This window comes from Nomascus leucogenys, chromosome 20 (genome assembly GCF_006542625.1).
Source record: "Nomascus leucogenys isolate Asia chromosome 20, Asia_NLE_v1, whole genome shotgun sequence".
NCBI lineage: Eukaryota > Metazoa > Chordata > Mammalia > Primates > Hylobatidae > Nomascus > Nomascus leucogenys.
In genome coordinates, this window is record NC_044400.1 from 79,030,467 (window position 1) to 79,054,583 (window position 24,117).

General features: G+C 55.0%; 1 protein-coding gene across 20 annotated transcripts in view; it reads right to left on the reverse strand.

Moving 5' to 3' along the window:
- Positions 1-24,117, reverse strand: part of ABLIM2 (actin binding LIM protein family member 2) — a 189,118-nt gene that overhangs the window by 46,926 nt on the left and 118,075 nt on the right. For 5 of the 20 annotated variants that reach the window (XR_004027220.1, XM_030800867.1, XM_030800854.1 and 2 more), the window contains exons 10-15: positions 21,848-21,994; positions 18,614-18,646; positions 15,646-15,766; positions 13,726-13,824; positions 6,169-6,270; positions 5,600-5,653 (exon numbers count right to left, since the gene is read on the reverse strand). Coding sequence is in view for 19 of the 20 variants with exons in the window: in XM_030800867.1 (XP_030656727.1) it covers positions 5,600-5,653; positions 6,169-6,270; positions 13,726-13,824; positions 15,646-15,766; positions 18,614-18,646; positions 21,848-21,994 (556 nt within the window). In the remaining variant the exon portion in view is untranslated. The remainder of the gene's footprint in view (positions 1-5,599; positions 5,654-6,168; positions 6,271-13,725; positions 13,825-15,645; positions 15,767-18,613; positions 18,647-21,847; positions 21,995-24,117) is intronic. The other 15 variants (XM_030800864.1, XM_030800860.1, XM_030800863.1 and 12 more) reach the window with 6 other exon arrangements.

Consider the following 24,117-nt stretch of genomic DNA (forward strand, 5'->3'; position numbering starts at 1 on the left):
GCAAGTGGTCTCTGCCATGCTCCTCACCAGTTTTCTCTGCCTCCAGTGCAGAATCATTCCTGAGACTGCAAGAGCCTGAGGCAAGTCTGGGACTCTGGCAGCCAGGAGCCAGGACCGGCTCCCCGGCAGGTGCTCTCTCTGACAAGGGAAGGAGCTGACAGCAACTGGGGAAGGTGCTCGGGGCTTCACCTCTTAGGCCAGAGAGAGACGTCCTCTCTACTCCTGGGACTTCGAATAGCTGTGCAGGAGGTTTTGAGGATTTGTCCCCTCCTATGTCTTCCAGACTTAGCCTTTAAGGAGTGGACCCATCAACAGGAATTTTTTCTGTTCGTCTCAGAATAATCTCTATCTCTACAATTCACATTGAATTGGAATGACATTGAGAGGGAGAGAGAGAGGCAGAGGGAGAGAGAGAATGTGTGTGTGTGTATGTGAGTGAGTGAGTGTGTGGGCAGGGCCCAGAGCATGGGTGTTGGAAACTAGAAACCTAGCTGAGCCTCTCACCTGTCTGGCCATGGGCAAATCCGCGAGAATCTCAGCTCCACAGGGTCGGGGGAATGCAGGGTCACCCACGTATCCCCAGCACTGGGACGAGCCTAGCACATAGTGGGGTGGGTGCTTGAAAAACACCCCTTGGACAAATTAATGAAAAAGTCACTTAAATCCCTCCATGCTGGGGTTTCCCCTCTCTTGAGTCAGAATAAGAATCTCTGCTCCCTGGTTGATGTCAGGATGGAAAAAGACTCCAGAGGACAAGGAAAGTGGGCCCGGAGTGTCGGCCCCAGCCAGCGCATTGCCTCCCTCCCTCTCTCCTTCCAGCCTCCCTCTCTTCCACTTTTCTTCCTTCCTTCCTTCCTCCCTCCCTCCCTTCCTTCCTTCTTTTTTTTCTTTTTTTGACAGAGTCTCATTATGTCACCCAGGCTGGAGTGCAATGGCACTATCTCAGCTCACTGCAACCTCCGCCTCCCAGGTTCAAGCAATTCTCGTACTTCAGCCTCCCGAGTAGCTGGGATTACAGGTGCCGGCCACCACGCCCGGCTAATTTTTATATTTTTAGTAGAGATGGGGTTTCACCATGTTGGCCAGGCTGGTCTCAAACGCTTGACCTCAGGTGATCCATTCACCTCAGCCTCCCAAAGTGCTGGGATTACAGGCGTGAGCCACCGTGCCCAGCTCGTCTTCCATCTTTCTAGGACGGCCTCTCTGCATTCTCTGCACTGCAGAAGGAGAGGTTAGCGTGTCTTTTGTATCACACAGACAGCTCCTTCTGAGCCCCGGGAATGCATGGGCCACGAGGAACCCTCTAGGAAGAGGCTGAGTTCCTACTCCCCGGCTCCCCTGGGGAGCCTCAGCGGCGGCTTCCCAGTGCAATCCGCACTCTGGACACAGCCTGCCTTTCCTCCCCATCCCGCCGGTCCCCAAACCAAAACGAGACTCCACCATTTGGGGCCAAAAAGGACCCAAAACCAAAATGAGACTCAACCCCACTAGAATCTGGAATCCCAGAGACACAACAAAGAGTGATTAATTCCTGCTTTAAACCAGGGCACAAAGACACAGGGAACAATGCGTGCCCCGTGGGGTCACTTCCACTGTCGGCTTTGGGTGGGCAGGAGTGACAGCCCCCACCTGCCGGGCAAGTGGTGGGAGGCGTGTGTTGGGGGGTGAGGAGAGAGCTGCATTGCCATCTCGTGGCTCATGTTTGCTTAGAAATGAAAGAGCAAATCTGGTGAACTATGAGGACCGTCCCTGCATCTGGAGAGTCGAACTTACTGGGAAATGTTGGGGAGCTGTCATTTTTCCCTCATGAATTCCTTTTATTTTATTTCTTTATTTTTATTTTTTTTGAATTTTTCATCTTTTATGCATATTTTCCTAAATTTTATATAGCAAATAGGTGATAAAACCACCACACTTCCTCATTTTGTAAGTTCAAGTCAGATATGAGATGATCGTAAGCTAGTATTCCTGTCTGTTATAAGAGGTGATTTCTTTTTTTTGTTGTTGTTTTTTTTTTTTTTTTTTTTGAGATGGAGTCTCACTCTGTCGCCCAGGCTGGAGTGCAGTGGTGTGATCTTAGCTCACTGCAACCTCTGCCTTCCGGGTTCAAGTGATTCTCCTGCCTCAGCCTCCCAAGTAGCTGGGATTACAGGCATGCACCACCATGCCAGGCTAATTTTGGTATTTTTAGTAGAGATAGGGTTTTGCCATGTTGACCAGGCTGGTCTCAAACTCCTGACCTCAGGTGATCCAGCTGCCTTGGCCTCCCAAAGTGCTAGGATTACAGGCATGAGCCACTGCGCCTGGCCAGTCATGAATTCATTTTAAACTGCGCACAGCTTCCCTCCCCTGAGGGGACTGATCAACAGAAGGTCCCTGCCCAGCGCCAAGTGTCATGTGTCATCTCCCTGAAACATCCTCAAAGCCCCAAGGACTATATGGCGTTGAGTCTCATTTTCCAGGGGAGACAGACTCTGAGAAAGGAAGCTCCCCACGATGTAGCTGGAAGCCAGGGGCTGTGGTTTGCACTGGGTCTGCCTCCTGGGAGGGTTGCAGGTCCCAGGAAGAAATCACTTTTTCTCAGACCAGACAAGCTAGAGGAAGGCATGAGGCAGGACAGCTCCTGCCTGCGTGCGGGAGATAAAGACTGTCTCGAGGACTTTCCACAATAACCTCAACAGAAATTCCTTCTCAAGGACCGCAGCAACTGAGATAAGATGCTCTCCGCAGAACACCTGCCCAGTGATGGCGTCTCCACCAATGAACGGACGCCAGCTCCGGCCTCGAGCCTCTGCTGCCAATGAACTCTGTTTCTAGGCAGCTTATGTGAAATGCTTTTGCTAAGAAGAGCTTCCCTTTACCCTCTCCTCTTCGGGTGCATATATGGCTTGCTGCAGCTGTGTATCTCGGATTAGAATCCTCTTTCCTAATTCCTCAGTACATTCAACATATTTGGAGATAGTTCTCTACGGTTTGTTTTTTAGGTCGACACTCCTAAAAGTAACTGGGTTTAATACCAAGAGTGACCCTAGATGGCGTGTGGAAACACAAAAATGTCCACACTTATTCCTGACCTGTTAAACCTCCTCAACGTTCAGCCCTTGAGCAGATGACATGCTGGTGGGTGGGAGGCCTCCTGCGCCGCCTCCTCCCAGGCCCTCACACAACCAGCCCTGCTTCATGTCCATTCCTGACTGTCCAGGGAGGTGCTCCATTCTTGCCTGTCTTGTGTTCCTAATTCCCTTTTTATTTTTTATTTTTATTAATTTTTTTTTTTTTTTCAGAGACAGTCTCACTCTGTCACCCAGGTTGGAGTGCAATGGCGCAATCTCGGCTCACTGCAACCTCTGCCTCCTGGGTTCAAGCCATTCTCCAGCCTCAGCCTCCCAAGTAGCTGGGACTACAGGCACACACTGCCACACCTGGCTATTTCTTTTGTATTTTAGTAGAGATGGGGTTTCACCGTGTTGCCCAGGCTGGTCTCAAACTCCCGAGCTCAGGCAATCCGCCCGCCTGTGCTTCCCAAAGTGCTAGGATTATAGGTGTGAGCCACCGCGCCCGGCTTATAGCAAAATTTTGGAATGATAAAAGAATTTTGGTCATTGCTCAGGGTTTAATCAAATAGGAATTAACTTGCCTTTGGATAGGAGAATCATGAATAGCCAGATTTTTAAAAATGCACAAAGATGGCCAGGTGCAGTGGCTCACCCCTATAATCCCAGCACTTTGGGAGGCTGAAGCGGGTGGATCACAAGGTCAAGAGATTGAGACCACCCTGGCCAACATGGTAAAACCCCACCTCTACTAAAAATACAAAAAAATTAGCTGGCATGATGGTGCACACCTGTAGTCCCAGATACTCGGGAAGCTGAGGCAGGAGAATTGCTTGAACCCGAGAGGCAGAGGTTGCAGTGAGCCGAGATCGCACCACTGCACTCCAGCCTGGTGACAGAGCAAGACTGTGTCTCAAAAAAAAAAAAAAAAAAAATGCACAAAGACAATCACTGGAGACAGTAAAATCTAATCTCTCTACTGGGTGGTTCAGTTAAAGGACTGAGGTAGAAGCTCTTTGCCTTAGATCTGGGTTTGTTGGATGACAATGAGCAATTTCATAACCCGGTTTGCTCTCTTCCCCTTTCTAAGGGGCAGACCCCCTCCTGTCCTGCACATGTTGATCACACATTTTAAGGCACCAATCTGAGACAAAATGGGGGGTTAATAAAAGGCCAAGGTAGTCAATCCCAATCTTATAGCCCACCAGCACAGAAGACACAGCCCTCCAGGCAGGCTGTTCAGGCCGGGTGCCATGATGGAAAGCCAGTCACTTACTGTGGCTGCTCCTCCTTTTGGCCAGGCCTCAGTTTCCCCACTTGTAACCCAAGGGAGCTGGTCTGGACAATTTCTAAGGGCCCTAGAGTCTATCTAGCCCATCCCGCTCTGATCCCTCTTGGAGGTTCATGCTCTACGCTTCTCTGGTGGAAAGGCAATGGTAGAAGTCATCATTTCTGGAAACTCAAGAGATTTCATTCACTTTTTTCCTTCTTGGAAAGAGGAAAAAAAATGCACAAAGTACAGCACCTATTGCCATGATGGAGGAAGTATTTTAAAAGTTTGTATAACCTGATCACTGATTTGTCGGCAAGTCACAGGAAACACACTTTTTGTAAGATTCCGTCTAAAAGTGTCCATCCAGTTGTCAACGTGGGATGTGGCTGTTTGCTTTAGGTACATCTGGACAAGAATGTTTAATATGGAAATGCCTTTTCCCATCGCTAGTGACTTGATAACAATTCCCATCATGTGCACAGAACTTTACAGTTTAGAATGCACTTCCATATTCGGTATCCCGTGAAGTTCCCACGGTCAGCCTGTGGAAAGGGCGGGTTGGAGGGGATTGGTCCTGTTTTGCAGATGAGTAAACCGAGGCTCAGGATGGTGAAGCAACCTGCTGTCAGTCACCCAGAAATCCCAGGAGGGAAGAGAGGGGAGACCATGTGGCCCTGATTCCTGCTCCATGGCCCAAGCAAGCTGCTCCCTGCGCACCTCCCAGGCAGGTTCGCGTGGAGCAGAGCTGGGCGTCAGTCCCTATTTGCTTATGCAAGAAATCTCCGTAACTGAAGGCGAGGTCACCCATCCCATCAACAGAAATCCTCAAAACTCGAGACTAAAGTCTGCCTGAGGAATAAACGACTGATTCAAGTTTGTTCTATGTTCCAAAGATCAGGCCTGGATCAGATTGTGGTTCTAGTAAGCCTCTGTCCCTCCCCATCTTGGCTAAAGTCACACTGGCTGCATAATTGAAGGCGCCACCACCAGGCTCTTGGCTATCATCCCATCCCAACCCCTGGCTGATGTGCATTAGCCTCGGCTTCATAACACACAGAAGTGTCCTTACTCAGACATCACCTTTATCGTAATTTATAAGAAAAGGACTCTCAGGAGGCTGCTAGTAATTTGCATTTAATAGTCAGACTGCTAAGGGCCTTGGTGGTGCCTTCACTGCATTTATCAGAACACAACAAAAGGATGCATTCAGAAGCAGATGGGTATTGACAGGCATGCGGGGCAAACCACAGCAGCGGGAGGAATCCAACCGTACCATGCTGTCTGTAGATAGGGGGTTTCCTATAGATGTTATCTTTTACGCCAGTGTCTGGGGAAGAAGAAAGAAAAAAAAGGAGAGAACAGGAGGGTAAGCAGCAAGTTGTGATGGTTTCTGTTCTACAGCTTTTTGTAAGCAACAAGCACTCACCCAGATTTAGAATCATCAGGCAGGAACCGGCACCCAGCAAGCGACAGACACCCAGGCTCCAGATCAAGCCTCCCTGACTCCAGATGCCACCCTCATCTGCAGGAGATGGGGCAGCAGCCAGGAACCTCGTGGCCCCCCGGGAAGTACAGCCAGTTCAGACAGCCCTTTTCCTTCACCCCATTCCCAGGAGGACAAGTGTATCTCCCTGCCATTTGTGGGACTTTGGAAGAAACTCAAACACACATCGGTTTGGGTTGTGAAAACCCGTCTGATGGTTTTAAAGAATCTCAGCGTCTGGGGAGCAGTGGAGGAGCCTGGAGTGTCGTCTGGTGCCTGCTGAGTCAAGGCCAGCTGACAGTTTCGGTGTGGCCAGACGCTGGGTGTGAGGAGCCCAGCTAGTGTGTCCCGGAGCCTACCTGGGACGTGGAAGTGGCGAGGCGCCTGCTGGTAGGTGGAGGGGGGCGGCTTGCTGTCAGAGAGCACGGAGAGGCTGGGGGTGCTGCGGCCACTTTCACTGCCTCCAGACGGAAGGGCAAAGGCAGCAGATAGAAGGGGAAATGGGAAAGCAAAGTAGAATATTTCAAGCATGAAAAGCTTATTCGCAGTGAGCCCCATCTCTCCTGTCTGGTGGAGCAGCCCAGATCCCCTGCCCAGGGGGAGGAGTGTGGGCCTCATCCACATTCCCAGACTGTGTCAAGGACTTGCTAATCCAACCCTGAGTTGAAGTCTGTCCAGGTTCCCAAGGCAGAGGAGCGACACTGCTGAGGGCACAGGGCTGGGCGGTGAACTAAGAACACCTTAGGGAGTTCACTCCATCTGTGCCTCTGCGTCCTGGCTGGTGTTTGAATCCAGCCCTCTGCAAATTCGCCAAAACAAAGGCCCCTCTTCTTAATTATCCTTGTATATAAACATGCTCTTTTCCTTGAGAATCTACAAATTAGCCACTCAGAATAGGATTAAAGCACTAAAATGATCAAAATTATCCTTAGAAGCCATTGAGTAAAATTTTGCCAGCTGCAGAAGAAAAGAATAGTATCCATCCATTACCACATTCTTTTTTTGGGGGGGGGGGTGGCCAGGGTCTCACTCTGTCACCCAGGCTGGAATGCAGTGGCACAATCACAGCTCTGCAGGGTGCAGGCTCCACCTCCTGGGCTCAAGCCATCCTCCCACCTCGGCCTCCCAAGTTGCTGGGACCACAGGTGTGCACCACCACGCCTGGCTAATTTTTTTAATTTTGTAAAGATGGGGTTTTGCCATGTTGCCTTGCCTGGTCTTGAACTCCTGGGCTCAAACAATCCGCCCACCTCTACCTCCCAAGGTGCTGGGATTACAGGTGTGAGCCACTGCGCCCTGGCCACATTCTTAAATACAACTGTTTTTTGGCAGATTAAATGGAAAGCATTCTCTGACCCTGCTTCAATTGCTGAGCTCACCTGAAACTATAATTCTGTTTTGTGAACAAGGTTGGATTATCAAGTCACGCATCCAGAGGGCTGAGGTGACCCAGGTGACATCCCTCCCCCCACACCTGTTTGGGGAATGAGGTGACAGACAGATGCAGGGTATTGAACGCTTGTGATGAGAAGGTGTACGCTCGCGGCAGAAGACACTCCCAAGGCCCCGTTCCCCCCGCCTGCCAGCCCCAGGAAGCCCCTCAGCACTAGGCAGCAGGCTGCAAGGGGAAAGGCGCTCTTGACCTGAGAACGTTCCCTCAAGCTGCACAGCCTTTCAGAGCAGCAGGACCCCGCGGTGACATTGAAATGAAACAGAAACAGAACTTCTACAGTGGGTGAGTGATATGCTGGGCCTGGAGGTGGACTGGCCAGGGACCCCACAGTGGACTAGTGGGGAGGGCTCGACAGATGCTGGCCGGAGGGGGCTCTTGCCTGGTGGTGGGCTGCATGCAGCGGGAAGTCACCTAAGAGCAGGGTGGCCCCAGCCAGGCTGATGCCATAGAAAGGACTGCAGGCCCTAACTTTGAGCATTTTCTCGTGCCTGGGCATGGGTGCTGATTTTGTCTGTCAATGCTGATAGAGCATCAGATAACTGCCCTTCCCTTAGCAACCTCCCTCCAGAACAGCATGGAACCTTCTAGAGCCTCAGTTGGCTCTACAGGTACCCCTGCTGGCTGTGGCATCCTCGCTGGTCAGGTCATGCTCGTCAGGATGCTCCACGGTGGACTCTTGCCTCTCCTGGTGGCAGCAGGGGCCTCACAGCAGGGAGACTGGACTCACGTGCCAGGAAGGGACACCGCGGATTCCTCCTACCAACTACGGCTGTGCTAGACCCATCCCCAGCGGCAGCAGAACAGGGTGGGTTTTAAAAACTGTACCCACACGAACTCTGAACACAGGAAGATGGTTCGCTTCAGGCACCATCTCTAAGTTGTGTGTGCTCTTGGCACAGCCGGTGGACTTGGGAGGCCCGGAAGGGCTCGTTTCTTCCTATCTGGAATCATGGTCCCCGATCTGCTTCAGCCCCCTCTCAGTGGGCCGAGGATCTAACACATCACAGTGTGCCCGTCCCTCCCCGGTTCCCAGCCACAGCATCCCCTAAGTTTCAAACCAGAGTCTGTGGACACATGTACACGTCTATTTGCGGAGGGTCCGGAGACTCATCAGCTTTCATCAGATACTTGGAGGGGCCTGAGGCCCCAGGGAAGCTGGGGACACAGCGACGGTGGCCACCTCACTCCAGCCCCCCGGGGCCCTCTAACACCAGCCCGAATCCTGCCACCTTGGTCCCTCCCTCCTAGCACCCCACCCTTCGACGATTGTCCTCTCCAGGGCTTCCCACCTGTCCGGACCCTTCCTGGGTCCAGGTTCAGGCCCTGCCTCCTCTGCTCAGCCTTCCGGGAGGACTTGGTCTGCGAGGGCCTCTTGTCTGCACTCATGCCTGCCTGCTCCCTGGGAGGCTTCGTTGGAACAAAATGCATTGCCAGCTTCCACCTGGAGCACTGCGCTGCTAGGCTCCCATCCCAGGGGCTTCCGATATGCTACAGACGGGGATGCTTCCGCATCCTTTCACCTGGGGTGGTGCCTGTTAGGAGAGGAGCAGCCTCAGCCCTTTCGAAAAGTCTTCCTTCTCCTCCTCTTCCTCCTCCACTTTTTCCTCTTCCTCCGCCTCCTCTTCCTCTTTTTCCTTTCTCCTCCTCCTCCTCCTCTTTCTCCTTCACATTTTCCTTTCTCCGCCTCCTCTTCCTCCTCCACTTTTTCCTCTTCCTCCTCCTCCTCCTCTCCTCTTCCATCTTTTAAAAATTTCAGTAAGTATTTCATTAGGAACAGTTTCAGGTAGTCCAGGGGGCTCCCGCACCCTCCCGGCCTGCATCCCTGCCGTCCCGTCTCCCATCACTAGGGCATGCCCACAGATTGGTGCCACCTGCACGCCACATGGGACTGAGGTTTCCCCGGGTGTCACCTGATGTTCTTCCACTCCAGGATCCCACCCAGGAAACATGACGTTTGGTCGGCACGTCTCCCAAGGCTCCTCTCTGCTGCGACCTTTTGCAGACGTTCCTTGCGTCTAAGGACTCTGGCAGTTTTGAGGAGGGCTGCTGAGGGTTTTTGCCTGATGTTTTCTCATGGAGACACTGGGCTTACGGGGTTGGGAAGGAAGCCCACGAGGTGAAGCGTCCTCACTACGTCCTATCAAGGGCACCTGCTGTCAGCCGAGCAGACCACTGGCCGTGGTGGCCTTGCTGACCGGGTCATGCGCGTCAGCCGTGGTGGCCCACTCCACGGTGGACTTGCTCCTTCTCTCCCTCCCACATGGCACTCTTGGGAAGGAGCCACTCTGTGCAGCCCACGCCTGTCCACATGTCAGGAGTGGGAGTTACGACCCCCTCCTGGAGGATGAGGCATCTGCTCGTGTTATTTGGAATTCCTTTGTGTGGGAGATCTCGCTTTCTCTCCATTTATTTGTTTACTCAACATTTATGTAGCTCCTTGTGGACTGATGGCTCTTGCTGTTATACTCTAGTTTACAATCCAATGCCACATCCTTCATCGTGGTGCTCCCAGTGGCTCACTGTGTCCCTGGTGCTGGCTCAGCTGGCTCCTGTGGAGCCTCCTCCAGGTCACACCGCAGAGAGGCCAGCCGGCGGCCACGGCAGGCCAGGTAGGATGATGCCCATGCTACAACGCACAGCCACATCCTGGGTCCTCGACCACAATCACCCTGAGGACGATGCTTCAGGGATGAGGCCCTTTTGCAGCTGAGGGAGTGGCCGCTCAGCAAGATGAAGAGGCACTGCCAGGGTCTGAGCAGTGGAGGGTGTGGGCCTGGACCTGACGCTCCATCCCAGGGCCCCTCCCTCCTTCCTTCTCAGGCCAGGGGTTCAGAGTGGGCCCATCGCTCAGCACATGGAGGCTGCCTGGCCAGCGGCCTCCGCAGTGCCAACTCCCCTCCCAGCCTGCACCTGCCTGCACCCGCTGTCGGCTCCTCCACAGGGGACACACCAGGGACTGAAATTCACACAAAAGTGCCCATGGCTGTGGCCAGCACCTCTCTGGAAGCTGGGTCTTGGTGGGAAGGTGCGCCGGGGGTGAGGCCCTGCCAGCATTTCTTGGGGGATGGGGCCAGGCCTTGCCTTGGGGAGCCGCCCCCGTACAGTGCCTTCCAGAGGGAAATGTCCACTGAGAGGGGCCGGAGATGCTAGAGGAGCCGGTGGAGCAAACAGGAAGGGCTTGCCCAGAGGGCAGGTGACGCTGCCTGGTGTTCATCTGACCCCTGGGGGCTGCCACCAGGAGGTCCTAGGCTGGGACACACTGAAGCCCATGGCTGCAGAGGAGGACAGGCACCTTTGTGTGGCCTCCGAGGTCGACCCAGGAACTGAGGGTGAACACAATTTGTGAACGGACCCCGGGTAGAAGCCTGACCTTGGGCTCTGCCAGAAGGAGCTTTGGGATCTTGGCCAGTGGCTTTTTTCTGAGCCTCAGTTCCCTCGAGAGTACATTCTGGAAAGAGGCTGGGTGTTCCCAAGGTCACAGACAGCCAGGGGAGTCTAGTAGGGGCAAAGCATGGGTGCCAGGCTTCCCCACACCAGACACTAGAGAGGAGGTCAGACGGCTTAGTGTAATTTCTTTTTTCTGTTTTTTTGAGATGTAGCCTCGCTCTGTTGCCCAGGCTGGATGGAGTGCAGTGGCTCAGTCTCAGCTCACTGCAACCTCTGCCTCCTGGGTTCAAGCAATCCTCCCGCCCCAGACTCCCTAATAGCTGTGACTACAGGTGCGCCACCATGCCTGGCTAATTTTTTTATTTTTAGTAGAGACGTGGTTTCACCATGTTGGCCAGGCTGGTCTCGAACTCCTGACCTCAGGTGATCCGCCCACCTTGGCCTCCCAAAGTGCTGGGATTACAGGTGTGAGCCACCACGCCTGGCCTCGTGTGATTTCTGAACAAAGGGCACTGGCAGGCAATGTGGCCGGGGGAACCAGGGCAGAGATGGGCATCAAAGAAGCAAAAGCCTGGCCCCACCCAGGGGAGGTCTCAAAGGGACGGTGCCTCCTGGCCCCGGGAGACGCTCTTGGAGGGGCTGTGGCATAGATGGCTTCGGAGCCACATTGTGGCGGCGGGGCGGGTAGGTGGGCAGCCTCCAAACTCTCTTCTGCTACAAGGCGTGGAAGGAAGGGGAGGGGTTGCCAGTCCTTGGCTTTTCTCCTTGGCTGTCTCGGGAGCTGAGGAGGGGGCTGCCCCCCAGGGGGCCTGTCCTGGGCCTTCCTCACCCCGAAGTGGTAAGAATTAGACGGTAGACACTCAGGACGGGGCAGAGGAGGGGAGGGTCGCCAGGGCCAGCTCTGGCTCTAGGCCCCAGAGGCTGCTCACAGGGGCTGCCTGGGGAGTGGTGTGAGCCTGCCCTCGGCTCTGGCCACACCCCTCTCAGGGACTCACAGTTGGGACAGCCACACCAGAAGGAGGGCTGAAGGTGGGAGGAGAGCTGGGTGTCCAGCACCTCCTGGCACGGAGCAACAGGAGAAGCGGCATCTCCTTGGGCGCCCCGCCATGACTCACCCAAATGGTTGATTCACTCTGGGTTTCGGGAGCGCCCCCTGCCACACGACTGCCGTGGACCACACACAGCAAAGCCCCTGCTGGCCATGCTCCTGCTCTGGGGAGGGGCCCTTTCTGGCTTTGCCCGTTGGTTTGTTGTTATCTGAGACAGGGTCTTGCTCTGTTGCCCAGGCTGGAGTGCAGTGGCACAATCGTAGCTCACTGCAGCTTCAAACTCCCGGGCTGAAGCAATCCTCCCGCCTCAGCCTTCTGAGGAGTTGGGATTACAGGCATGCACCACCATGCCCGGCCTTTTTTTTTTTTTTTTTTTTTTTTTTTTCAGACAAGGGGTCTCACTAGGTTTCCCAGGCTGGTCTTTAACTCTTGGCCTCAAGTGATTCTCCTGCTTGGGCCTCCCAAAGCAGTGGGATTACAGGTATGAGCCATTGCACCCAGCTGAGGACTTTGCTTCTTTTCAAAGGAGTCAGATCATCCCAAAGCTGTAGGGACAGGTCCCCAGAAAAATGAGGACGGCCATGTCCATCAACGGCCAGGAACTCTCTTCTCAGTAGGCCACGGGGCCCGCCCAAAGCAATGATGATGAGGTACATGGAGAGGTGTGCAGGTCCGAATGAACCCCGTTTGGTGACCATCCAATGATGGAGAGTCCAGCTGCCTGCCCCACCTTCTCACTCCCTGTGGCCTGGGAGGCTTTTCCAGAGGCATTCCCACTCAGCAGCTGCTCAGGATGGGGAATTACTGCATCGCTTGGGGAATTGGCAAGAACATCATTGCTGCCTCCTCTAATGTTCTGAGTGTCTTTCTGTGGTGTACCAGTCAGCTGGGGCTGTGTAACAAAATACCACAGCCTGCGTGGCTTAAACAACAGGCATATTTCCCCTCACAGCGCTGGAGGCTGCACATCTCTGAGCCAGGTCTGGCAGGGCGTGGCTTCCCTGAGACTGTTTTTCCTGGCTTGCAGACATCGCTGTGTCTGCAGTGGCCTTTCATCTGAGTGTGTGTGTCTGCAGTGGCCTTTTACCTGAGTGTGTGTGTCTGCAGTGGCCTTTTATCTGAGTGTGTGTGTCTGCAGTGGCCTTTTATCTGAGTGTGTGTGTCTGCAGTGGCCTTTCATCTGAGTGTGTGTGTCTGCAGTGGCCTTTTATCTGAGTGTGTGTGTCTGCAGTGGCCTTTCATCTGAGTGTGTGTGTCTGCAGTGGCCTTTTACCTGAGTGTGTGTGGAGAGGGAGCGAGCTCTGGCGTCTCTTCTCTTCTTATAAAGATGTCAGTTCTATGAGATCTGGGCCCACCCTGAGGACCTCATCTAACTGATCACCTCTTTAAAGGCCCCCCTACAGATATAGTCACATCAGGGATTAGGGCTCTATGAATGTGGGGGATGCATTTTTCAGTCCACAGCATACAGGAAAACATGAGCACGGCCGTTTCCCTGTGAGACCTGCATATGGGTGCCCGTGCAGGGATGTGGATGGTTCATCCACTCCGGGAAGAGCTGAGAGTTGGAGCCACACTGGGTGTGAACCCTGCCCTGGGCCCAGGAGCTCTGGGGCTATGGAAGAGTCAGGGCCCTCCGTACAGCATAGCTTCTGCTCCTGAACACAGACCCTGAGAGCACCTGTGCCCCCCGGCTGACGCATGAAATCAGAGGTGGTGACTTGGGTAAGGGTTCTGAGGACAAAGCCTGTGGGCGGGTATGCAGGAACCCTGGTCCCCTTTTCCTGTAGCTTTCCAAGCCCTCTCTCCCTTCTGTTCCTTTATGTAACAAGGTACCTAAGTTTTCTTTCCAGGAACATTTGCACACAGACACACGGAGCCAGACGCACAAGACACACAGAGTGAGAGGAACAGGGCATGAAACAGGGGCTCCGGTGAAGCCATGCGGCAGACACGGACAGCGAGCACACAGACGCTGGGCGTGGACACCTGTGAGCACCCACAGCCCACAGCACTGCGTGCCTTACCTCGGAAGTAGGGGATGTAATGATGTCTGAACACGGATGTAGGGCTTGGGTGTTGGGACAGGGAGAGGCAGCTACTGGTACCCACACTCACAGTACCAGCTACGGGGTAACAGAGAGCAAGTGAGAGTCAACCTGGGCTGGCTGGTGCAAAGCCACACATATTCCTCATCCCCACTCTGCTACGAACACTGTTGCTTCCTCTTTCGAGGAATGCACACCTTTTTGCACCTGAAGGGGGTCACCAAACATGCTTTAGGCCACTCTCCTCCAGAAGCGAGGGAACCGGACCTCAGAGGACCAGGCAGAGGCCCAGGCCTGTCGCTTAGCATTGGGGGTCTCCTGGGGATCAAGGACTCAGCTGGAGAGCAGTTCAGGGAGTGGTCTGCCACCAGACATCGTCACCGGACTTGCCCGGCAAGATGCAAGCTTGGCTCTCGGGTTAACCTGGGCCAAGCGCAGTCAACAAGCCCAGGCTGTCCTTGTGCTGTGGGGGTTGAGCCAGCAAAGGGCCCTTAGGACGAGGAGCTCAATAAAGTTGACTGCCCTTAGCTCACCTGCTCACCTGCTCGCTCACTCACTCATTTATTCACTCATTCATTCACTCACTCACTTACTTGCTCACTCACTCAATCACTCATTCACTCTCTCATTCCCCTATTTGCTCACTCATTCATTCAATCACTCATTTACTCTCTGACTCATTCATTAATTCATTCACTCACCAATTCACTCATTCACTTGCTCACTCACTCAATCACTCATTCACTCACTCACTCATTCCCTGACTTGCTCACTCAATCACTCATTTACTCACTGACTCATTCATTAATTCATTCACTCACCAATTCACTCATTCACTTGCTCACTCACTCAATCACTCATTCACTCACTCACTCATTCCCTTACTTGCTCAGTCATTCAATCACTCATTCCCTCACTGACTCATTCACTCATTCATTCATTCACTTGATCACTCACTCCTTCACTCACTCATTCATGCACTCACTCACTCATTCGCTCATTCACTCTCTCATTCACTCAGGCACTCACCCCTTTACCCACTTTCTCAACATTTATTGAGCAGAATGTACCAGGCACATTGCAAGGAGTGAATGGAAATAACTTTGCAAATGAATGAGTTTTGATTTTTCCACAAAGGCTGCAAAAATAAGAGCCATAGTCCATGGATGTATAAATGGAGCCATGCAGCAGCTGGCCAGGAAGGAAGCAGCTTGGAAAAATCCCTCAAAAGGCAGTGTCCGTGTGCAGCGTCCCTGCTGTGGCTTTGACACGCTCAGGGGGTCGAGGAGTTTCACAGCTACAGGGATTGATACACAGCTGGGCGCCAGGCAGGGGACGAGGTGACACGTGTGGAAATGACCTGCCTCAGGACTCTCTCCTGACTGGCGGGGGCCTCTCACCCATTCTCCCATGAGGACAGCTGCCACTGGGTGATCAACCTAGCCACAGCTGAAACGTTAATACGCTTTATCTATCCACCACTGACTTTGCTTTCCCAGCTCAAGTCTTCCGAGACCCACACGAGCTTGCAGCCGGCCGACGTCTGCTCTCCTAACACATATGCTGTCTTATCTTCCTGACATCTCTTGCCTCATTAGCTGGAATCTAAGCGCTCAGCTTGTGCTACCCAGGATGTGTGCTCCATGGAGGGCTCTGCTAACCAGCAGGGCAGCCTCTGCAGCTCACCTCGCCCCAAGGCATGAGGAGGCCCTTTTCTGTATGCCACTGAATGAACAGGTTCTCAGCCACCCACCTGCTGGCAATCCCACCCATTTCCCTCATGTTTCCAGTTGCATAAAAAAAAGGCCACTTATAACAGAAAAACAAAAACAAAAACAAAAACAAACAAGGAAAACGACAGCATCCTTGGGGGCTCAGAGGAACCAGGGGGCCAAGTACCTGGACGGCTGTAGTGCTGTGGTGACCGTGAGGTCGGAGTGTAGCGCCCGAGGCTGACCGACCCGGTGGAGCTTGGGCTGGAGGTCCTGCACTGCTTGTAGGACCGGTCATCCTGATCCCCCTGGGAGGGAAGATGCAGCTTGTGAACATTCAAGCTGGGAGCACTGCCCACCCCTTGTCCACCCATCCCCCCACACCATTTGGTGTTTGCCCTCCTGACCCAAGTGGATGACTCAACATGGCCCCATGTGGGAATCTCCTGCACCTGTCAGGGCAGGTCTGAAGAGCCGAGTGGGGCTGGTGTGGTGCAGACACACTCCCCGCTGTGCCTGCTGGATCCTCGCCACAGGGTGTGGTACAGGGACCCACTGGCGGGGATCCCCCATCTTCCCCTCCTGCCGGTGGGGGCTCCAGCTTCATCCTCCAGGTCTCCTCCTGCCTGACCCTCGCCAGCGCCCAGCTCTTAGAACACAGTGAGAGAACCACGGAGACTCCCCCAGTCCCGATGGGGGCTTCTCACGTGTGAACTGGGGGCTCTGACGGCCCTGGAGGCACATTTGGAGGTAGAAAGTTACTCCACCCCAGGCCGGGAAGCCCAGTTGAGTCAGACCCACAAGCACCGACATGGCAGACTTCATCCAAGCAGGAGCAGCTGTTTACAGCAGGCAGAGTGGGAGGCAGGTGGCATGGGCTGGCGTGGCACCATGGCACGGGGGAGAGCAGGCTGCCTGGCCCACCACAGCTTGGCATGCTGTCCCGGGTCATTACATGGCCCAGCCCAGTGTCCTGCTGCGGGGTGGAGCCTGCTGTTTTGCCCTCAAGGCCAGCACTGTGATGAGCAAAGGAATTCCCGGCCTGGGCCCATGGCTCCCCTGCCTGTCAGAGAGTGTCTCCCACCCCAAGGCGTGCTATCCCTAACACCTGCCTGGTGCGCCACCTCCACGCGCTCAGGCCAGCCCTCATGCTAGGTTCCTACCTGCGCTTCACCCCGTGCCCTTTGGCGACTGTCTAACCCCAGCCAGGGGCGCACTCTCTCGGGCCGGCTAGTGCCCTGCCTCTCTACGCCGGGCGTCCTCTGCACAGCCCTGTCTACCTTACAGGTGTCCTGGCTCCTTGTTCAGCCTGGACTCGGGGCTTGCCAGCTACATGTGGGTTCGGCAGCTTGGTGCAAGTGGCCCCTTGGGTGTTTGGCCGTCACATCCCTGGATCCAAGACTTTGATGCCCAGCTGCTGGTGGCTCTGCAGGTGGGCCATGTTCTTCCAGCAGAACAGCACCACCAAGGCCCACACTTGCCCTTTTCCTCTACCATCCCCCAGTGCTGTGTCTGTGGGGACAGGTTAAGGAGCCAAGCGAAGAAGCCAGGCAAGGGGCTCTGTGGAAGATTCCGGTTCTCCAAAGCTGTCAGGAGCTGGGGAGGGCCTCAGCCTCGGACCACTCCGAAGGGCTGGATTGGGAATCCTGGCTGTGTGCAGGGAAGGCAGGAAGCAGGCAAGTCCCAGTAAGGGTGGCTGAGGTCCTGTGACCACAGTGACCGCCTCTGGACCAGAAGCCTGCAGGCCGTGCATGGCTGTGCAGCCTCCCATTGAGCAAGCGTGCATGCTTTTGTGCCCCACTCTGGGGTACAGCCTGACACAGGGGCCTCTGCAGGGAGACCAGGCTCTTCCCAGGAGTGTGCTCTGTGTCAGGTAGACCCTGCACCTCATCTGGAAGGGGAGCTGACATCCCTCCCTCAGGGGTTCCCTGTGCAGGTAAATGAGGAGATGAAAAGATGCCCGGCCCCAGGCCTGGGACATCAAAAGTCATTGGTACATAGGAATCACTGCTCTAGGGAGGGATACAGCACCCAGGTACCAGGGCCACCACAGCTCCCATGGGGCAGGCTGTCTGGAGCAGGAGGCTGGAGAGCCCAGTGGGTGAGCACAGGCTCTGAGCCACCCGCTGGGCTGAAATCCTCCCCCACCTCGTAGTGCGTGACCCTGGAAAGGTTATGTGACTTCCCTGCACCTCAGTTTCTCTGCGGTAAATTGGGGAAAATCACAGAACTTGCCTCTGGGGCTCGTGGTGGGGGATGAATAAATACACATTTTTTTTTTTTTTGAGATGGAGTCTCGCTGTGTCACCCAGGCTGCAGTGCAGTGGCGTGATCTCAGCTCACTGCAACCTCTGTCTCCTGGGTTCAAGCGATTCTCCTGCCTCAGCTTCCGAGTAGCTGGGATTACAGATGCGTGTCACCAGGCCTGGGTAATTTTTGTATTTTTAGTGGAGATGGGGTTTCACTGCGTTTTGGCCAGGATGGTCTCGAACTCGTGACCTCTGGTGATCTGCCCACCTCAGCCTCCCAAAGTGCTGGGATTACAGGTGTGAGCCACCACGCCCAGCCTACAAAATGTTTACAATGGCATCAAGCACAGGGAAAGAGCTCGGGGCACGGCCACTGCCCGGACTTTCTATTCCTGGCTACAATGACACCTTTCTGCTGTGGCCACCTGTGCGGCCGCACAGACTGCAGTCTGATTGGCAGCTCTCTATGTCACTGATTAATTTTGAGAAACAGAAAACAAACTAGACCCATAACAGTAAAAGCTCTTTTGTAGAGAGACACGTCCAGTGTTTCTCCACGAGGACTGGGCGCTTCCCATACATCCCACGTGGAGGGGCAGGAGGCAGGAAGCGCTCCCAGGCTCAGCCAGGCTCCTGAATTTTCCCCTAAAGGAAGCCACGACCCAGACCACGATCTGCTCAGGGGAGACCCGCGTCCCAGGCAGCCACATCCGCAGGGCTGGCAGACACACGGGGGAGGCATGCAGGTGCGGTGTGATCATAAAAATAACCAGCAGCCAGGAGGGTGCCCCACGTCCTAAGGGCCGTGGCCCCAGGCCCTTCCCGGGGGTGCGGCTGGGTGGTTATGTTTATAACCCGGGCAGCAGCGCCACGGCAAGCGGGGGCAGGCGAGAGGGTGATGGTTACCTCGGTCGGCGTTGGCGAGAGCAACTGAGGGGACTGTGGACACAACACACAAAGTGGCCGTTAGTGCTGGCGCCAGGCAGAGAGGGAGGAGGGCAGTTCCGTGACTGGCAGGCAACACAGGCGCAAACACCCACACAGAGCCCTGATCCTCCAGACAGGAAAAGAACTCTACCCCGAGAGACACAAGTCAGGGTTCCAGAACCTTCTCTTTGGAGAAACATGGTTAATTCTTCTCAGAGAAAGAGGCCTCCGGGGAAACTGATTTCATGCCAATGAGCCCAGAGCTTGTCTCCACCTGGCCACCCCCACGTCCCACCGTTCTCCCACAAAGATGTATTTTCCCGAAAGGAAGACACGGGCTGAGGGCACGGGCAGCAACATCCCGAGGGCCCATCACCTCGGTTTTCTCTGGACAAGACAGAAAAGGTGCTCAGCAGAGACAGAGGGCGACCAGGAGCCTTTGGGTTGGAGCCTGCTCTGCCGTGGGGGCCCTGGGGCCCTAGACAGCAGGCTGACCCGTCTCCCCAGGCTGGCACCCCATCCACCACCACCTGCAGGGTTGAGGCCGGCTCTGCCCTGGGGGCCCTGGGCCCTAAACAGCAGGCTGACCTGTCTCCCCAGGCTGGCACCCCATCCACCACCACCGGCATATATGTTCAGTGAGGGGCATGGAGGTGGGAGGGGCCCAGAAAGAGCACAGCCCTTGTGAGGTGAGCAAGCATTGGGAAAGAGAATGCCGTTCCCACGGCAGAGCGGGGAGGCACTCTGTTCACAGGAACCATGCTTATTACAGCACAATAACTCGATGGCCTCTGGGAGGCTGCCACGGGCCCCGTGCAGCCCTGTGCCGCCCTGTGCCACGGGAGGTGGGAAACTGAAGGCCATGGGTGAAATGATGGAATCGAGGGAGAAAACCTCAGGCTGCTCCCAGCCATTGGCATAGAGGAAGCTCTGTATGGACACACCTGATCCAGGAGCCCGGCCCTGTCCACCTGCCGAGGCAGGCCCCATGGGGTCGCACTTTATGGCTGAGAGCGGAAGCTCACACACAGGTGCCAGTGTTTGGCAGAGCAGGGAGGCCAACCCAGGTCTCCCCAGAGGGAGAGGGTGACTGCCGAGCCACAGCCCCTCCCTTCCTGTCCTTTCTCTGCCCTCTGGGGACAGGTCCTGGGGTCAGGATCATCCATGGTTCACAGATGTCCTGCCATTTGAGGGGTGCAGCCCCAGAGAGGCTGAAAGAAACCTCAGTGACAACAGCTAAGGGCCCGTGTCCACTTGGGCCTGGAAGCTGTGTCTTGGTCATACCATGAGACCCCGGAGCAGGACAGGGAGGGATACCAGCCCACCCCCACACACATCACTTCTGCATGTGGCCCTTCATGGCCACAGAGCCCTCCCACAGGGACACACGCACTCAGGAAGGGGTGTGCCTGATGCCCCAAGGCTGCCAGGAGGTGGAGGAGGTGCGTGAGGCTAGTCCTCTAGGCTTGAATCGCACGTCCCAGAGACAGCGCCATGATGTGCTGAGAAAATAGCCAGCACTTCCTGTGGTCTTTGCGGGGAAGAAGGGACTGGATTTGGGTCTTAGCCCTGTGGCCGAGTCGCGAGTCCTCACAGACTCTCTTCCAGCATCTGGTCCAGGCGCAGACCAGATGTTGGACAATAAAGCCAACATGCAGCCTGGGCATGTGGTAGGTGGCTACAGGTGGGTGCAGTGGGTGGGTGCAGGTGAGTGCAGGTAGGTGGGTGTAGGTGGATGCACGTGGGTGCAGGTAGGTGGTTGCAGGTGGGTGCAGCGAGGTGTGTGGTAGGTGGGTGCAGGTGGGTGGTGGGTGGTAGGTGGGTGCAGGTGGGTGGTGGGTGGTAGGTGGGTGCAGGTGGGTGGGTGGGTGGTAGGTGGGTGCAGGTGGGTGGTAGGTGGGTGCAGGCAGGTGCAGGTGAGTGCAGGTGGGAGGGTGTGTGGTAGGTAGGTGCTGGTGGGTGGTAGGTGGGTGCAGGTGGGTGGGTGGTGGGTGATAGGTGGGTGCAAGTGGGTGGGTGGTAGGTAGGTGGGTGCAGGTGGGTGGTGGGTGGTAGGTGGGTGCAGGTAGGTGGGTGGGTGGTAGACAGGTGGGTGCAGGTGGGTGGGTGGGTGGTAGACAGGTGGGTGCAAGTGGGTGGGTGGCAGGTAGGTGGGTGCAGATAGGTGGTTGGTAGGTGGGTGCAGGTCATGATGCCCTCCCTCAGCTCCTCGTACTGGTCCCTCTCATTGTCAGTGGGGCTTGTCACCCACATCCTCAAATGCTGTGATCCACAGGGGCAGAAGCAAGTCAGGAGGGCACCTGCTGGCCCTGAGCTCTTCTCACCCTCCCTGCACAGCCCCTGAGCTCGGCAGGTGCACCCAGCAGCCATGACTTTCTCGCCCCACACCATCCACATCGAACGCGCTGCCCTGGAGTCTCAGCTCTTGCTTCCCTAGAGTCCCTTGTTAAAGTCTCAAAAAGAGAAGGCCCAAGGGAAACGTTGTTTGAAAGGGCTGAGCTTCCCCACCCCGGGCAGCCCCCCATGCCTGGCAGCACGCATGTCAAGAGCACACACGCTCGGGCCAATAGCCTGGCAATGCCTCCTCCTACCGCAGGCAGCCACGGTCATGTTGAAACCTCAGAACCACAAGAGGAAAAGCAAAAACCAACAATGCATTCCACAGGAAATGGACAGAGCAGCTCTGAATAAAAGACCTCTGAGGAGTAAGGAACACCGTCCACAGGCGTGCCGGGAAATAAATAATCTGCGGTTCGACCAGGTCGGTCACATTGGCTCATGAATTCATGGGGCAGAGGGGCATGGGGCAGAGCCAAGGCAGCGAGGGTGGCATGGGTCAAGAGTCTTCTACAGAGGAAATGCATCTCATGCTTTATGAAAATAATCTAATACTTAAGAAAATTCGAGATTTTCACTGAGTCACTATCATCTTTCCTACAAACCAGCATGCTTCCTACTTTCTGCTCCATTTAAGGAGGTATTCCAGGCTCACTCCTTCAGCAATGGCAGCTTTGGGGCCACAGTGCCTTGGGCATTACTGAAATAGGATGTGCACGTGGCTATCTGATGGGCGTGAAGAGGCTGAGTGTGTGGGTGAGTGGTGAAGACGGCAGTGGCTCTGGCCCCATGGGACACACACTAGGGATGGCGCCTGTCCTGCAGGGCAGCACTTGGGGGCACAGGTGTCCAGGGCCATGCAGACAGGGTCCATACCTCGCCGTAGCTCTGCCTGTCCCCTGCAGAGTGGCTGATGTAGGGTGAGTAGGAGATCATATCGGGGCGGTCGATGTCATAGATGGCCTTACTTTTAGGAAGGGCTGCCAAGTCCCTGTAGTCCAGGATCTCACCACCAAGCTTGGCCTGAGGGGGGAAAAAGAATTGAGGAGGGGACAGTCAGACCCACATCCCAGAGGGCGGTGCCCCTAAAGCCAGATGCACCCCAGAGGGCAGCACCCCCAAAGCCAGATGCATCCCACAGGACAGTGCCCCCAAAGCCAGAGGGCAGTGGCTGCTCCAGCAGCTGTGAGGAGGGTGCTGGGGTCACAGCGGCTGTGAGGAGGGTGCTGGGGTCACAGCGCTTTGGGCAGAGTCTGAGCTCACCCCCAGCTCCTGGTATAGGCGAAATGGGGACGGGGTCAAAAGCACAGGGAACTCCAGAGCAGGCAAGCTTGGGTCCTGAGGCCCAGCCACAAAAGAGCCAGTAGGCCTTGCGGAAGTGTCTTCTGTAAGCCTCAGTTTCCTTCTGTACAAAGTGAGGGAAATGATCACACACGAAGGCTCTGGGGTCAAGGAGGCCACGCCTGTGATGTGCCTGGCATGGGGTCTGGCAGGCAGTGAGACTCATCCATGGCTTAAACATGTGTACATGCATGCACATGTACAAACAGACACGCATAAATGCAAACACACGCACTGCACACACACAAACACTCATATAGGCAAACACACATGCATCCCTTACTATTCATGTGGGATTGGTCCCAGGACCCTCCTCAAATCCCCAAATCCTCAAATGCTCAGGTTGTTAAATAAAATTATGTGGTTCTTGCATGTAGCCTGTGCACATCCTCCCATTTGCTTAAAATCACCTCTTGGTGATTTGTAGCGCCTAACACAATGCAAATGCTGGGTAAATGGATGCTATACTGTATGATTTTATTTGCATAAATAAAATACTGTATTATTTTTATATTATTTTGTTTTTTTATTGTTGTTTGCTATTTTTATTGTTTTTTAAGAATACTTTCAATCTGAGGTTGGTTGAATCTGCAGATGTGGAATGCATGGATACAAAGGGTGATGATACATACCTACAAATACATGTGCATACACATATGCACACATGCACACACACGCACGCACATGCATGCACACACTCGCACACACACATGCAGGCACACACATGCACTACACACATGTGCATGTATAGCCCCACACACAGAACATGCCTGTCTGAGACAGTGGAGGTATAGACACCCCCTCACATGCCGGCCCCCTCCCACATACTAGCACACGTGTCCACACCCACACACTGACATGTGTTCACACATGCAATCACTCCCCAGACCCATGGCTCACTCACACACATCCAGCACACCCTCACGCACTGGCACACACACCTGCACACCCAGACTCACCCACAAATGTGCATGCACACCTGCCCACACATACTTGCACACAATCACCCCACCCTCACCAAGCAAGTTCATATTCACCGCCCCCCATGCCCACACGCACTCACACACATTCACATGCTGCCTGCAGCAAAGCACCTGGCATTTGACAGGTCAGCTGGGAAACCCCGTCAGCAGGGTCCGGGGCCCTTCTGTCCTGTCTACCCCTGGCCTACCCTGGCCCGCAGGGGCGCTCCTGCCCTTGCTGAATGAATGCGGGATGCTGGGAGAACCCCTGTGTTTGCTCAGGGAGGTCCAGCTGGTGCGTGCTGCTCTCTGCTCTGATTCTGCCCAGCCTTCCTCCATGGTACCCCACTGTGCACCGCGCACGTGCTCTTGCCCCTGCGTGTCCCCTTCTCCCTGGCTCTGGGCTCCCTAGAGCTGCCGGGGGCATTTTCCAGCTGCAGGTGACTCTGGTGGAGATCCCTGTTGCTGCCTCTCGATTCTGCCTCAGCCTCCTCTGGACACGATGAGCTCTCTACCCCGAGACATGCACTGAGCCAAGCCCTCTATCATCTGCTCGCAAAACACAATGATGCCATGAAGGGATGCTCACAGAAGCTCCTTTTCACAATGTAGAAGCCAGAGCCCAGAGAGGTTGGGTAACTTGCCCAGAGTCACAGAGCCAGAGGGTGTAGGACAGGACATGACCCTGGATGTCTGACTCCAAAGCCCATGCTCCCCACCACAGCTCTCCCCTTTCCAGGCCTCACTGCCCAGGGGGAATGCCTCTCAGGCCCAGATGCAGCCCAGTGTTCTCAGCTCAAACCCTCCAGGAGCCCCCTCCTCAGCTGGACAATGCAAGCCCTC